Here is a 16,636-nt window from a genome sequence, read left to right on the forward strand (position 1 = left end):
AAAAAAATCTATGCAGATAAACATTTTTTCCCTATTTTCCATTCCCCTTTGACTCTTATCCTAGAATTCAAGAGTGTTGTGAGACCCTAGAAACTTATCTCAAGTCTCATGATCAATAAAACTATACATATCAGGTGGAGATTTTAAGTTACACTTTAGTCTGGTAATGTAATTCATTGTATGATGTGTCTTAAATACCCTACAATGTTCACCAACATATGAAATCCATTTCTTTGCCAGTTTAATATCATTTTTTGGAACAATAAAAATGTTATGCATTTAGATCATAAAGTTGATATTAATATTAACTAAAAAACTGTCATATATACTTGTAAAACAAATTATGAAAGTTAAAATAAATACTGCAACATCGGTTCATGTGTTAGTATTCACTTCAATATCAACATGGCTCTAATCGTCTAAAAAATGTTTGCTTTATTTCTACAAAGTAATTCTATGTAACTCCTAAATGTGGAAACATGTTCACCATAACACTTCATGCTTTTTAAATAAAAATCGATTGGCATCCTAACAACATTGTTGTGGACTTTTGTCAACATGGTCATCATCGTGGCGTCCTAATAACAAAGTTGAACATGTGAGGGCTAAATTGTCACATAACACTCAAAATAACACATGCCACCACAAATGATGGAAGGACCGTGATGACATCTCTAAAATCATGCACAATCATTTTTATTTATTTTTTTAAATATATATTACATATTACCACGGTTGGATGATGCAATCGTGGTGAAAGTTCATAAAGTACATGAGTTTGAGTCTTATTACCATGCCTTTTATGATTTCTTTAATTTTATAGTGGCACCTTTCTTTTTAATTTTTTTAAATTAAAAATAAACACAATTTCACTACATTGATTTGCCCAACCTTGGTGATATCAATGACCTCCTTTTATTTTTATTTTATATTTTCACAATGCCGCCATTCTTTTTAATTTATTTTTAATCTGAAAATATTCCACAATTTACTACGGTTGTTTGAATCAACCGTTGTAATATATTTTCCCCTTTATTTTTAAATTTTTTAATGGTTAAAAACCAGAGCGATTTATAAAATTTAATTAAATAAATCAGATATCAATACGGGTGGTTCAAACAACCTTGGTGAAATGTGTTATTTAGAAACATGTAACACAACTTAATTTGTCTATTTTAGTTGCCATTTTTTCATTTCATCACTGAGAAACCATTCAACCTGAACATATTAAGATCAAGTTGAATCCATTTTTTCATATTCATTAACGAAACAAAACACACTATCACTATCGTTCGTTGTTTTATTTCCCTTTTATGAAACAACGAAAAACAAAGTTAGGGTAGGAAGACGAAGAAAGTAGGACAAAACTCATAATAAGAAGCTCTTTTAATTATTCATCACATTTCTGGTACGTAAAATATTCATCATGCATGCATGGTACATTTATGTTCTTATTGTTGATGTTTATGTTTGAGTTATTGATGTTGAAGGTTTATGGTTGTTGTTGTTCATGTTTACATTATTGTTGTTGTTTACAGTTGTTATAGTACATGTTCATGTTACCATGGGAGAAATGGCCAATGATGGAAATGAGAGTGACTCAGAGGGTTTGAGTTAAAGTTTTAATTTATTATGAGTAGTTAGACACATTGTTGAACAAGAACATTTATGTTGTTGTTGAACTTATATTCTTGTTGAATGTTCTTGTTGAATGTTGTTAATGTTGAATGTTATTGTTGAATGATGTTAATGTTGAATGTTGTTGTTGTTGTTGTTTATGTGGTTGTTGTTTATGTTGTTATTGTTGAATGTGTATTAAATGCATTACTGTTGTTTTTGTTGTTGTTTATGTTATTGTTTATGTTGTTGTTGATGAATGTGTATTAGACACATTATTATTGTTATTATTTCTAGTATGTTGTTGATGATGAATGTTGTTTTTAAACATAGATGGACTCTTCATCTAGCAACGAAACTCATACAAATGATTCTTGTAACAATGAATCTCAAAATACGGAGGGAAAACATAAAATAAACAAAGAGGTGCTATAATGTGGCTAGATTAACAAAAGTCTACAACTCGGATAACAAATTGTCATTCGAGTTTAATCCTACAACTAGGACACGTTATGGTGAAAATTCTTCGCTTTTTAGGAGTTATGTTGTGTTCCTTGGATGTAGAATAAATAGTATTTTGATTGAATTTTATATGATTCGATAGTTTTTTTATAACTACTAATACATACTTATTGATATAACTATAGTCGACTTTAGAGTTTACTCATGATGATATATTGAAGAAAAAGTGGATCACTTATGCTGGTAAACGTTTGAGGGGCTTTAAGTCACAGTGTAACACCCCGATTTAATTTCCGTATTTATTTATTAGGTGTTTATTTTAATTAATAATTATTTGGTGTGATAATTAATTAAATATGTGTTCTGGTGATTATTTGAATTATTTGAATATATGTGTTATTTGAATAATTGAATTTTATGAGTAGAAATAGCATTTGTCTAGTAATGAGCCTAATTAATTATAATGGGTGGATAAGTGGGTTAAGCCCATTATGAGTTAAGAAGATAGTAAGAGTTTTAGAGATTAAAGTTAGTTTTGTAAAACAAGAGAAGAAGAGAGAATAGAAGAGAAAAGAAGAGAAAGAGGAGAAGAGGAAACTAGAAGAAGAATGACCTAGAGATTTCATCTATACTAAGGTAAGGGTGGGATTTCAAGTGGTTATGGGTAAACATAATGTATGCAATGTATGTGGGTTACATATCATGAACTTAGGATTTGGGGATTTTGATTTTTGAGAAACCCTAACATGTGTTTATGTTTTAATCCATGAAATTGATGTTTATGTTATGCTATGATGTTTCTATATTGAATTCCATGAATGAGTATGTGTATAGAACATGATTTGGTGTATAATTGCATGTTTGAGTTTCACTTGAAAATGGTTGATTTGTGATTTTGGTGAAAATTAGTGGAGCTTAGAATCTTGTTTCTATGATCCTAATAGTTGCTATATATATATATATATATATATATATATATATATATATATATATATATATATATATATATATATATATATATATATATAGATAGAGAGAGAGAGAGAGAGAGAGAGAGAGAGAGAGAGAGAGGTTGTATAACTATTTATTTCATGAAAAATGATGGATTAATGTGGTTTTATGATGAAAATCCGTGCTAGACAGTAGCATTTTTACAACAACAGTTTTTTTGGTTTTTGACAGCATTTTCACAACAGCAAATTTTCTAGTTTTGACAGCATTTTGAAAAACTTGTAAATTCAATAACTTTTGAACCGTAACTCCTTTTGAGGTGCCGTTTGGACTGTTACGAAGCTAAGAATATTATCTATAACATGATATTAATTTTGATAACAGTAGATTAATATTTTATCAAAAGAATCCTAATGTGGATGTATGTTGTATGTGTGGTGAATGTGAATGACATATTTTCTATTGTTTGGCATGTATTGAATGGTTTTTAGATGGATTTTATGAAGAAACATAATACTTGAAATTATGTATGTGATGATATGAATTGGTGAATTTGATGAATAAAATGAATTGGCTTGTTTGCTTTATGTTAATGTGTTGTGATGAGATGATGAATGTTATTTGATGTATTGTTTGGGATTGAAGTCAGGTTAGGTGTATGTTGTGCAAATGTTGGATGTGGTATGCTTATGTATGATTAAGGGGTTTCGGTCGTCTTAATTGCATGAGTCTTGTTGTTGTTGCACGCTTACACTAGCATGAGTCTATGAAAGAGGCAATGTTGGATAATCTCGCGTAGATTATTTGCTTGTCCCAAACCTAACGCCGAATAGGGTTTGAAAGCTTAAGGCTGAATAAAGATTTAGATGTGGTTATCTAGTCTATTTGAGAGACGTTCGGCAAGCCGGAAATGATAACGGATGGGATCCACATGCATATCACATTGAGTCACACATTGAATCGCACGTGTCGGTGTGAATTATTGTTTGTGTGATTATGTGATGTGATTGTGTGGATATGATTTTGGTAGATATGCATATACGTGGATTTTAGGTGATCCACTTAATATGAATTATTGATGTGTTGTTGATGTGATATGTGTGCATATTTGTGATATATGTGATGAAATGGTGACTTGAATACATTATGGAATCATGTGAAAGTTGTATACATATTTGATGATGATTTATAAATGATGATGGATGATAATATGTACATGAAATCGATATGTTGTGAAATATGAGTTTTGTATATTGTTTAGTATTTATAAATGAATACTTGTGGATTGTTGAGTCATGTCGTATAATGGTAAACATGTGATTCTTTAATAAGATGATATGATGCATGTTTGTATGAAGCGTGACGAATTCTAATAATATATGTATATTTGTTATACATTTCATATTATTATGTTTTTCTATAATGATTTGAATTCCCACCCTTCTGTTGGAATGATGTTCTATCGCGACATCGCTCAGGTACCGGAGATAGTGGTGCTTCGCACAAGGATTAGATTCGGAGGCTAGTTCTTGTTGTGTTTTGACTAGGTAGTCTATAGTGCTCTGGTCATGTAACACTTATATTTATGGGATTATTTTTATTTGTTTTGAGGTTGAGAGATATTATTGTGCTCTCTTTTATCTTGTTATTTAGATATGTTGGTTATGATGTTGAGTGGCCTTAGAGCCCAAAACGATATTTTGCGGTAGATGATTTATGGGAATCATCACTATTTACCATTTATGAAGAGAGATGTTATTCTGCTGTGTGAGTTTGCATGTTGGTTACTTGCTTTGGATTTATAATCCGTGTTACTTGTATGTGACCATGGCATGTGTTGCTTCTGGCAGACGTTCGGCAAGCCGGAAATGATAACGGATGGGATCCACATGCATATCACATTGAGTCACACATTGAATCGCACGTGTCGGTGTGAATTATTGTTTGTGTGATTATGTGATGTGATTGTGTGGATATGATTTTGGTAGATATGCATGTACGTGGATTTTAGGTGATCCACTTAATATGAATTATTGATGTGTTGTTGATGTGATACGTGTGCATATTTGTGATATATGTGATGAAATGGTGACTTGAATACATTATGGAATCATGTGAAAGTTGTATACATATTTGTGATATATGCATGCTTTAATTTACTCTGATTATGCAACTGTATGATGTATTTGAGTAGTAGTAGTTTGGGGGTTGTTACATTAATGGTATCAGAGCACGGTCGGTCATTCGGCCAGGTTAAGAATTTGTTTGATTCCTTTGTATCTGATTTGTGTGTAGCAAGAAGATGGTTACTGGAAGGAATGATGATGTGCTTGCGGCGGCATTGATCCTATTGGATGGTTCCATTCCACAAAAGAATGCTGGTGATCGGGAGCGTGATGCTGATGAGTTCCGTGCTTTGGGGAAGTTCTAGAGGAACAATCCGCCAGCTTTTGAAGGAGCTCACGAACCTGACAAAGCTCAAGAGTGGTTGAAGGCGATTGAGAAAATCTTTCAAGTTATGAACTGTTCAGATGCGCAAAAGGTGCAGTTTGGCACTCATATGCTTGAGAAAGAAGTTAAGGATTGATGGCGCAACACTGTTCAGAGATTTGATGAGGATGGCGTTGAAGTGACTTGGGCTCTTTTCCGTGATGCTTTTCTGGAGAAGTATTTTCCAAAAGATGTTTGTGGAAATAAGGAAATTGAATTCCTTGAGTTGAAGTAAGGTAATGGTACCGTAGCTGAGTATGCTACAAAGTTTGAGGAGTTGATCAAATTTTGTTCCCATTACAATACTGCTAATGCTGAGAGATCCAAGTGTCTTAAGTTTGTGAATGACTTGAGACATGATATCAAGAAGACAATGGGTTACTAACAGATTACAAGATTTTCTGAGTTGGTTAACAAGAGTGAGATCTATGATAAGGAGAGCCGTGAGAGTGATGCTCATTACAAGTCCTTGCATGATAAGAAAGGAAAAGGGAAATTCCGAGGGAAGTCGTATGATGGTAAGAAGAAAGTTGGTGATGGTAAGAAGTCGAGTGAGGGAGGATCTCACACTCCTGTCAAGTGCTTCAGATGTGGTGTTGAGGGACATCGTGCTCCCGAGTGTCCTAAGGGCGATGTGACTTGTTTTAAGTGTGGTAAGAAAGGTCACAAATCTTTTGATTGCAGAGTTGGTTTGAATGTGACTTGCTACAACTGTGGTGAGCAAGGGCACATTAGTATCAAGTGCGAAAATTCGAAGAAGGAGCAAGCCAAAGGGAAAGTGTTTGCATTGTCTGGTACTAATACTTCTGTTGAGGAGAGATTGATTCGAAGTACATGCTTTATTAATAATATGCCTTTGATTACTATTATTGATACCGGTGCGACACATTCTTTTATTTCTTTGGATTGTGCTAAGAGATTGAATCTTGAATTATCTGTTATGCGTGGAAGCATGGTTATTGATACTCCGACTATGGGTTCAGTGACTACTTCATCTGTTTGTTTGAAATGTCTGTTGAATATTTGTGATAAAGATTTTGAAGTTGATTTAGTGTGTCTTCCATTGAGTCAACTTGATGTTATTTTGGGAATGGATTGGTTGAGGGCCAACCGTGTCTATATCAATTGTTTTGCGAAAGCTGTTCTTTTTCTTGAGCCAGAGAAGGAAGGTGATTTATTCTTGTCTACTCAACAAGTGGATGAATATGTGTGAGATGGTGTCGCATTACGCGAAAAAACCGGCGGGAAAAAGACACAAAGCCGCCACCGTGTGTTATTTATCCCAAAGGAGGGAAAGGAAACGCTCAAAGTAAACCTGGAAAGGAAATGGTCTTACGACCGGAGATTGCAAGGATCGGGAGTCGGTTACGTAAGGGGAAGGTATTAGCACCCCTCACGTCCGTCGTACTCGACGGGATCCACGCTCAAAAGAATAGAATAAGGTTGCTGAATAACTGCTCAAAAAGAATGCACACACGCTGGAATAGAACACAGATGAAGGAAGACGGAGGAAAATGACTCGGTAGGATGTCGCATCCTGGGCCTACGTAGTTTGTCAGAAACAAACATCAGAGTCGACGTAGTTCGGGGATATGGGAAACGGGCTCGCTAGGATATCGCATCCTATGCCTACGTATCTCATCTGGAATGAGAATCAGAGCTACCGTAGTTCGGCTAACGCACGCCGAAACAAAACGCAACACAAAGACGCTGAGACGTCAAAAGAAACACGCAACAGGAAATGGAATGCCAATCAATGGACTTACATCCAACTCCTCACAAAACAAACAAACGGGAAAACGAATGCCAATGGCTGGACTTACATCAGACTCCAAGCACACAACAAATAGGAAACGGAATGCCAATCGCTGGTCTTACATCCAACTCCTAACACACACAAAAAGGTTATCAACCGGACAAGCTAATAGGGAGTCTGGACCTCGAGCTTAATAGCTGTCACACAAACACCAAGCAGACGCTGAGACGTCAAAAGAAACAAACAGACTAAAAGGGAGTCGGGAACTCGGACCTGATAGCTGTCAAGCAAACACACACAAAAAAGAAAAAGGTTGGAACACACAGTCTAATAGGGAGTCTGGTACTCGGACCTAATAGCTGTCACACAAGCAAAAAGGAGACGCTGAGACGTCAAAAGAAGCAGGAGGTTGCACGCACACAACACAACAAAAAGAGAAAAGGGCGCCCGGAGAGATCTCGCACGATCTCCTGCCTACGTATCTCATCTGGTATGAGAATCAGGGCAACGTAGTTCCCCTTAACAGGGGAAAAGGGGATAAGCAAACAAACTACTAGGGAGTCGGGAACTCGAACCTAACAGTTACACAAACCAAAAGAGACGTTGGGACGTCAACACACAACAAAAAGAGAAAAGGGCGCCCGGAGAGATCTCGCACGATCTCCTGCCTACGTACCTCATCTGGTATGAGGATCAGGGCGACGTAGTTCCCCTTAACAGGGGAAAGGATGAACACGCAAACTAATAGGGAGTCTGGAACTCGAACCTAATAGTGGTCAAACAAACAAAAAGAGACGCTGAGACGTCAAGAGAAACAAGAAGGTTGACAAGCACAACACCACAACAAAAAAAGAAAAGGGCGCCCGGAGAGATCTCGCACGATCTCCTGCCTACGTACCTCATCTGGTATGAGGACCAGGGCGACGTAGTTCCCCTTAACAGGGGAGAAACTTTCTCCTAACCAGAGACCGGGAAATAACAAACTAAAAGGGAGACTGACTCGAGCCTAATAGTTGTCATGCAATCCACAATAGTCCTAGGTTGAGGTTTCTAACATAACCTAACTCGCACAGGAAGCAAGCTAGCCTAAACATCAAGTAAGAAAACACAAGCACAGGAGAGCAAGCACACACACTATATGCAAACAAGTGGCTCATACAAGGCTGGGCTTTAGTCAAGGGGTCAAATCAACCTCGACAAACAAGCCGGTTCTGTTATGGGTGTTTTGAGCTCTTAACCCTAACATTGAGAGTTAGGGTGAAGCAGATGAAAAGGTAATGAGGGTAAGACCTCATAGCTCTTAACCCGGGTCTGGGTGAGCTTCAATCAATGAAAACGTGGGAGTCCAGAATGTGGGACTCTATTCCACAATGACTGACACAACAAGATTTTGGGTTTTTATTCAAAGTGCATCAACACATGGTGTGAGCAAGATGAAAGACACAACTGAATAGCAGGGGATGGATTGCACATCCCTTTTATCTGCCAATGCCTCTTCACTTAGGAGGTCTTTGAATGTACAAGGCACAAAGATAAACAAGCACAAACATTGCCTCTTAAGGAGGGCTTCAGACAGATGCCTGCCAAAATAACATGACAGGTCTTCCAGACTACATGGAGATCAAGGAAGTTACCTAGGTGGTATGCCAACCACAAGCAAAGCAAAGCAACTCAAATAATGAGTTAAAGCGGCTAAAGTACCTGTAAGAAAAGCTAAACCAGTCAATATTTACATTCAGACAAATTAAGCAATCAACAACAGTCAGACAACCAATCATCAGACAACAATGGTGCAAGGCATAAGATGCAAGCAAACTAAATTGATTCACCATCCACAAGACCTACAAAACAGCAAGGTTAATCAACAAAAATAACTGGTATCTCAAGTGATGAGATCATATCAACCAATGTGGCTAATTGCTTTGAAACCTGAAATGCACAGCTCAACGTGTGAGAACAAACCACTAGCTCAAAGGCTAGGGTCAAAAGTGAAGCTAAAAGCCAAAACAGAAGCTAAAACTCAACATGAATCATCTTTAAACAATCATAAACATGTCCTAAAAAGGACCAAATCAAAATCATCAAGCAAGGTCATCATTCAACCAAGAGAAGGCAATGCACACAACATGATCATCAATTGGACATACAAGGTGAGAAAATGCACATTAAATCAGAAATGGCTCAAACAATTCCGGAAATTTTCATGAGCATTCAATACATCAAACACAATTAGCATACCAAAAATTGTAAACAGAAGAGATCAATTGATATGGAAATGAAAATGATCAAGCTAGACATCCAATTGTGTGACACAAATTGTCACACCTAAAGTACATGTGTCCCAAACAGTGAAGATAATAGCAAAAAAATGCCAAATAAAATCACACAAATCCACAAACATGTTAAGAACCATCATGCAAAATTTCATGGCATTTGGATCATGTATGAGCATTTTATGATAGGAAGAATGGAGCAATGTCACAAATGCACCATGATCAAATAACAATTCACCAGTCAAAATCCATAAATGATAAAATCAGGAAAATCACATGATAAAATACTAGTCATTTCAATGAACATTTGGCAAAAAATTGCATTCAATTTGGGGCTATTTTCAATTAGTTATGATTTTTGGAAGTTTGGAAAAAAAATTGAATTAAAATGTGACATATGGTGAAATGGAGGGAAAAGCTAAATGAGGAATTAATTTGAAGTTTGCTGCCAGGCGGAATCGAAGCGAGGCCAGGAATGAAACGCTGAGTTTCATTAAAGGACGTGGCGTCCACGTCTTCAGGTCAATGCACAGGTGTATTTGGTCAAATGCGTAAGAGCCAATGGAAATGAAACGTAAGCGCTCACGTGTATGCTGACTGAGCGAAGCCCTAATACTAAAACCAGAGGCGCGCATTACTGTACACACACGGCGGTTCAGGGCGGAAACCACCGTCTTCTTCATGAAGACGGTGGCATGAACAGTGCCATTCACGAATTTTTTCCAGAATTTAAAAGTAGATACACCAATCGATTCGTCTTGACCTAAGGAACTCAAATCCATTATTAATTTACTCTAATTCCTAAAGAATAAAGCAAATTGAACCAAAACTTCCATGAACATTCAAACTTAGATTCATCATATCTCCATAAATATTGCACCAAATCTCATGTTCTTTATACCAGTGGAATCAGCAAGCAACGAACTACAACATTATAACAATAAAAGCAAGAATTAAGAGATGCGAAATTGTGACCTCTTGAAGCTCCAACAATGGCAGTGGTGTATTCAAGGCTTGGTAAGCATGTAGATCAGCTCTAGCAACCTTGTTATGAAGCCTGAAGTTGAAATTGAAGCTTGAGATGAACTAGATCTTGATTAAATTTGAATCTCCATTATCATGTTCATGATCTTCATGTGCTCAATTCTTCACCAAACTTTGCAATCAATGGCTTGAATTCTACCAATTGAGGATCAAGAAAACAGAATATGCAATAAAAATCAAGTGTTCTTTGAAGAATTTTTGAAATTGGGAGAAGAGAAATTTTGGAGGGAAATTTTGGATCTAGATCTAGAATTGTGTAATTGTGAAAATTCTGTTACAATTATCTATTTATATGCTCCACTAATCACATCCAAATTGTAATTAGGCAAGGTTTAGTTGAGATTAGCAAAGATAGGGTGTGTGACCAAAAATGACAATTTTTGTGGTGCATGGAAATTCCAAACGTGAACAGTACCATGTGCATGACCAAATTCACTTAAAATCCTCTAATTAACACAATGGCAATGGTGATTTGTTCCCATGATGCACCAATTTTGAATTTATGAATTTCCCTCCAAAATCTTCATGGATAAGCAAATGATCATATGTTCAAATTTCATGTAATGTGATGAATGATTTGGAAAGTTCATGTCATGAGAATAATTTGGCAAAAAGGAGCACTCAATTTGGAGTTATGAGTCAAAAGTTTTGGCATTTTGAAGTTCCATGTACACTTGGCAATGATTTGATCATATCTCCTCAACCATTCATCATAAATTCATGATCTTGAACTTTTTGGAAATGGGAGAGAGAGATCTTCAACTTTCATGTTGGACAAAAATTCATTTGAAGCTTCTTTGATGATGTAAGATCAAGTTGAATTTGAACCAAAAACTTTCCATTTTTGGAAACTTTCAATTACAGGTCACTTTCCATTTTTGGAAACTTTTGATCTGACCTCAAATTCTTCAAGATAAGCATTTGACATGATGAATAAGCCTCTTTGGGACCTGAATGAGATGTTGAAACTCATTTCTCCACCTCCTAGCCCTCAGTTGACTTTCTATTGATTTTCTGGTTGACAGATGACTTAGAAGTGCTCTGATCAGCTTGAGCCTTAACCACTTGAGGAATTGGCTCCAAAATGAAACCCTAGCTCTTGTAAGCTCAATAGAATGATCATGTGATCTCCATTCAAGAAATAAACCCCCATCTCCTTGAGAAACCCTGACTGGTAGAATGGCACTGATTAGGGTTGACCAGAGGTCAAAACCCTAATCCCAAGGAATCTGAGCATGAACAATGAACCCCTTTAGGATGACCTAACCATGACGATGATGATGTACCCTTGCAAATCAAGATAATGCTCAACCTCCTTGAAGAACCAAGAAAACCCTAATTGAAGCACAAACCCTCAGATGGCTAGTGATCAATTTATGAGACCCTCAGGCTTGTATCTCTCAACCTCTCCATCTTCTGAGAAAGACTTAGGAGGATGACTTACTTATCCACATGATATGCAATTATGCAAATGCCTAATGTCCTACAAAATGATATGCAATATGGTAAACTAGTCCCAAGAAGAGGAGGGCAAATTTTGAGGTGTTACAGCTGCCCCTATTCAATCCACTGTGAACCTGTCAATATGAACAGCCTCGGCTTTCAGATGATCAGGGTGAAGAGTGATTGAATACCAAGAACAGACGAACAATTTGCGCTCCGCTGAGGATTATTATATTTTTTGCTTTTCTTGAACCCCAAAACTTTCTGATTGATTTTCTCTTTCTTTTTTCCTTGGACCTCGAAACTTCTTGATTTTCATTTCCATCTCCGCCCGACAGAAATTCTTCCTCCAACATCGCACTACTGGGGAGTACCGTCGACCCAACGTCACGATGCTAAGCTCCTTAGAGTAACATCTTCACACTTCCATCTCCGCTCGACAGAAATTTTCCTCCAATATCGCACTACTGGGGAAGAAAAAGATGTTTACAATTGGAACAAGACCAGACATTTACTAACGACTCTACTGAAGAATTGACATTTATCAAAGAAAGGATACATGACCAGACATTTACCGATGACTGGGAAGGAACTCGACGTTTACTGACATTGAAAAATGATGTTTACAGACACCAAGGAAAACGCTTCACGACCAGACATTTACTGATGACTGGGAGGGAACTCGACGTTTACTGACATCGAAAGATGATGTTTACAGACACCAAAGAAAAGATGCTCGACCAGACATTTACTGATGACTGGGAAGGAACTCGACGTTTACTGACATCGAACAATGATGTTTACCGACACCAAAGAAAAGATACTCGATCAGACATTTACTGATGACTGGGAAAGAACTCGACGTTTACTAACATCGAACAATGATGTTTACTGACACCAAAGAAAAGATGCTCGACCAGACATTTACTAATGACTGGGAAGGAACTCGACGTTTACTGACATCGAACAATGATGTTTACTGACACCAAAGGAAAGATGCTCGACCAGACATTCACTGATGACTGGGAAGGAACTCAACGTTTACTGACATCGAACAATGATGTTTATTGACACCAAAGAAAAGATGCTCGACCAGACATTTACTGATGACTGGGAAGGAACTCGACGTTTACTGACATTGAACAATGATGTTTACTGACACCAAAGAAAGTAGACATTACGGGGACCGACACGACACTTACCGGTACCGCAGGAATGACATCTACATATGTCAAAACAAAGCAGACGCTTGCCGGGGACTAACTGGGGAATACTGCTGATCCAAAATCACGATGCTAAACTCCTCAGAGTATCATCTTCAAACTTCCATCTCGCACGACAGAAATCTCCTCCAGTATCGCACTACTGGGGAAAACCGTTGACCCAGAGTCACGATGCCGAACTCCTCAGAGTAACATCTTCATCATCCGGCGAAACCAATCCTCAAACGGTAACCACAGCTTGAGTCGAATTTATACTTGCAACGCTAATCTTCCAACTAGCGAAACCAATCCTCAAACGGTAACCACGGCTTGAGACTAGTTTATGCTTGCAATGCTGATGCATGATTTTTTTTTTTACAGCGTAATGCTCCAAAACCATGGAAATGCTACGCAATTAGCTATGCAATATGCTATGCTTATCTAAATGATGAATGCCGAAAAAAGTATCCCCCTCAAGGGACTCTACTGGGGAGCTCGAGGCACTCTGCTGAGGAACTCGATAACACTCCAATCTCCACCCTGCTGGGGAATAGCACTGCTGCTGGGGAAAGGACCACCCTCACCAGGGACGACCTCCACTGAAACCCGATCCGCTTGGGGACTTCGCTGGGAAACAGCTACCAACGCACTCTGCGGGAAAACAACAATCTTCGACTTGTTGGGGAAATAACAACCTCCACCCTGCTAGGGGAACAACCTCAGGCCTGGTTGTCGAAGAAACACCGACCTCGCACCTGCTGGGGAGATACAGCAACCTTCGACTTGGCTGCCTAAGAAACATCGATCTCGAATCTGCTTGGGGAGATACAGCATATCTGATACGGAACACCTGTCGACTCGTCGAACACTGGCATTCATTATCTAACCAAAGTGACGGCTTTCCACTTTTGAGAACTCCCAGACTCGTCTGGACTTTTCTGATTCATCACCTTGTATTCTTGACTTCTCCGTACCCTACGGAGATCGAACCCCTCAAATTGGTATCAACTTTCCAATTCTTTAGACTTTGAAGAGTCTTCTTGATTAATCCTCTAGGATCGTCGCACGTTCTTCCGTCGTCTTTTCACCGTTCCTCCATTCCTCGTCCCTGATTGGACTCCACGAGGATCTTTTGTCAAAAAGCTTCACATCACAACCTGCAAGTGAGTGAAAATATCTAACAGCACCTGCAAAAGAGATCGTTAGATAAAAACGTGCCCCAGGAGTGCCAAGATTTCAACACCAAGGTCACTCAAACTTCCGAATAAGATTTCACATTTTCAATCTTATAAGCATGCATTGGAAGGGATCTCCATATCTCAAAATGCAAAGATTCTTTATCAAAATAAACGGATGTTTTTGCAATCAAAGCGGTAGTGAAAACAAAAACAAAATTATTTGACTGAGTATGCATTTTATTGACTGAAAAAGGTGGCTCATGACTGAGCAAAACACAGGAAGCAATCCCTGAAAAGAGGTAATTGCGCACAAAAGGAAAGTCCATCCTAATGGCAATGTGAAACCGTGATCTCATCGAGTTCCAACTCGGTTACACCCCATATGTCCTCAAGACTCTCCGCGCTTTCTGCCTTTTGAACAAGACGCTTCCGATCGATCTTTGCCAGAGATTATCCAGGTGTCTTAACCAAAGTACAAACGATCATGCTGGATGCAGTTGTTCGTTTCATTCCCTCTTTTGCCTGGACCGCCCTTTCAGGTTTTCAGTCCATCGGGATACCCTTTTTTGCCCAAGCCGCCCTTGCGGGGTTTTCGACTTGCCGGGTGTACAGTTTTTCTTTTTATCCCTAATTTTTGCCCGAACCTTTTCATTTTTTTTTTCGGTTCGCCGGGATGCCCATTTTTGCCTGAACTATTTTATTCTTTTCGTCCAGCGGGTCTATTTATACGAAGTATTTTTTTAACTGCGTCCGCATTCACAGGGGATGGAAAATCCTCGTCATCCATGGTCGTCAACAGCAAGGCTCCACCAGAGAAGACCTTCTTGACCACGAATGAGCTTTCATAATTGGGTGTCCACTTGCCCCTACGATCGTTCTGAGGAGGAAGGATCCTTTTCAACACCATATATCCCACGTGATATACACGAGGTCGCACCTTTCGGTCAAAAGCACGCTTCATCCGCTGTTGGTATAACTGTCCATGACAAATAACTGTCAGCCTCTTTTCCTCAATTAGGCTCAACTCTTCCTACCGAGTCCTTATCCACTCCGTCTCTTTTAATTTCACGTCCATCAGGACTCTCCATGATGGAATCTGGACCTCAATAGGTAATACCACTTTTATCCCATACACGAGCGAGAAAAGCGTTGCCCCAGTAGATGAACACTTCGAGGTTCGATACCCAGGATACAAGCTTCGTACTCAGCCACCATTGTTGGTGCATTCAAATGTTATCCGGGCAACAAAAGGAATGTGGGATCCTTTCGGCGTAACCAAAACGGTACCAACTCCCCTACCATTCACATTAACAACCCCATCCGACATCAGAATCCGTTCGGATTCAGGGTCAGGCCCCCTCCTCCGGGATTGGTTCCTCATAATCTTTCGATTTGAGAACCATGATGTCTTCATCAGGGAATTCAAACTTCATCGGTTGATAATCCTCAATGGGTTGCTGGGCGAGGTAATCAGACAATACACTCCCCTTGATTGCTTTCTGAGAGGTATATTGTACATCAAAATCAGTCAAAGTCATTTGCCATCTCGCAACCCGTCCGGTCAATACTGGCTTTTCAAACATATACTTGATCGGATCCATCTTGGACATCCACAAAGTGGCATGAACCAGCATATACTGTCTCAGTCGGCGAGCAGCCTATGCCAAAGTACAGCAAGTTTTCTCGAGCAGTGAATGTATTGTTTCACAGTCGGTAAACTTTTTGCTAAGGTAAATTGCATGCTCTTTTCGACCAGATTCGTCATGCTGCCCCAGTACACACCTCATAAACCCCTCGAGGGCTGTCAAGTACAGGGTTAACGGTTGTCCCTCCTCAGGAGGCATCAGAATCAAAGGTTCCTGCAAATTCTTTTATTTTTTAAATGCCGCCTGGCAATCATCATTCCACCTGACCGTTTGATCTTTTTTTTAACAGCTTGAATATGGGTTCACACGTGGCGGTTAGATGAGATATGAACCATGAAATGTAGTTCAATCTACCTAAGAGACCACGAACCTCTTTTTCTGTTCTCGGTTCAGGCATTTCTTGTATTGCTTTTTCCTCTTTTTTTTAGCAGGATCAACCTCGATTCCTCTTTTCTGCTCACAATAAGCCCCAGCAACTTACCGGACCGCACTCTAAAAGTGCACTTATTTGAATTCAACCTCAGTCTGAATTGTCTCAACCGGTCACACAACTTGGCCAGATCTGCCAAATGCC

The 16,636-nt window shown here is 38.5% G+C and overlaps 1 protein-coding gene across 1 annotated transcript; it reads left to right on the forward strand.

Annotated features, from left to right (window-relative positions):
- Positions 1-5,332: 5,332 nt before the first annotated feature.
- On the forward strand, positions 5,333-6,733 carry LOC127104662 (uncharacterized). The gene is made up of 4 exons (XM_051041838.1): positions 5,333-5,441; positions 5,562-5,572; positions 5,909-6,350; positions 6,555-6,733. Exons 1-4 carry the CDS (start codon positions 5,333-5,335, stop codon positions 6,731-6,733), a joined length of 741 nt encoding a protein of 246 aa, XP_050897795.1.
- Positions 6,734-16,636: the final 9,903 nt, after the last annotated feature.

This window comes from Lathyrus oleraceus, chromosome 7, assembly GCF_024323335.1.
Source record: "Lathyrus oleraceus cultivar Zhongwan6 chromosome 7, CAAS_Psat_ZW6_1.0, whole genome shotgun sequence".
NCBI lineage: Eukaryota > Viridiplantae > Streptophyta > Magnoliopsida > Fabales > Fabaceae > Lathyrus > Lathyrus oleraceus.

Coding starts and splice junctions, on each gene's coding strand:
- LOC127104662 (XM_051041838.1), top strand. CDS start 5,333: ATGGTTACTGGAAGGAATGATGATGTGCTTGCGGCGGCATTGATCCTA. Junction 6,351..6,554: donor TGAGGAGAGATTGATTCGAA/GTACATGCTTTA, acceptor TTTGTGATAAAG/ATTTTGAAGTTGATTTAGTG.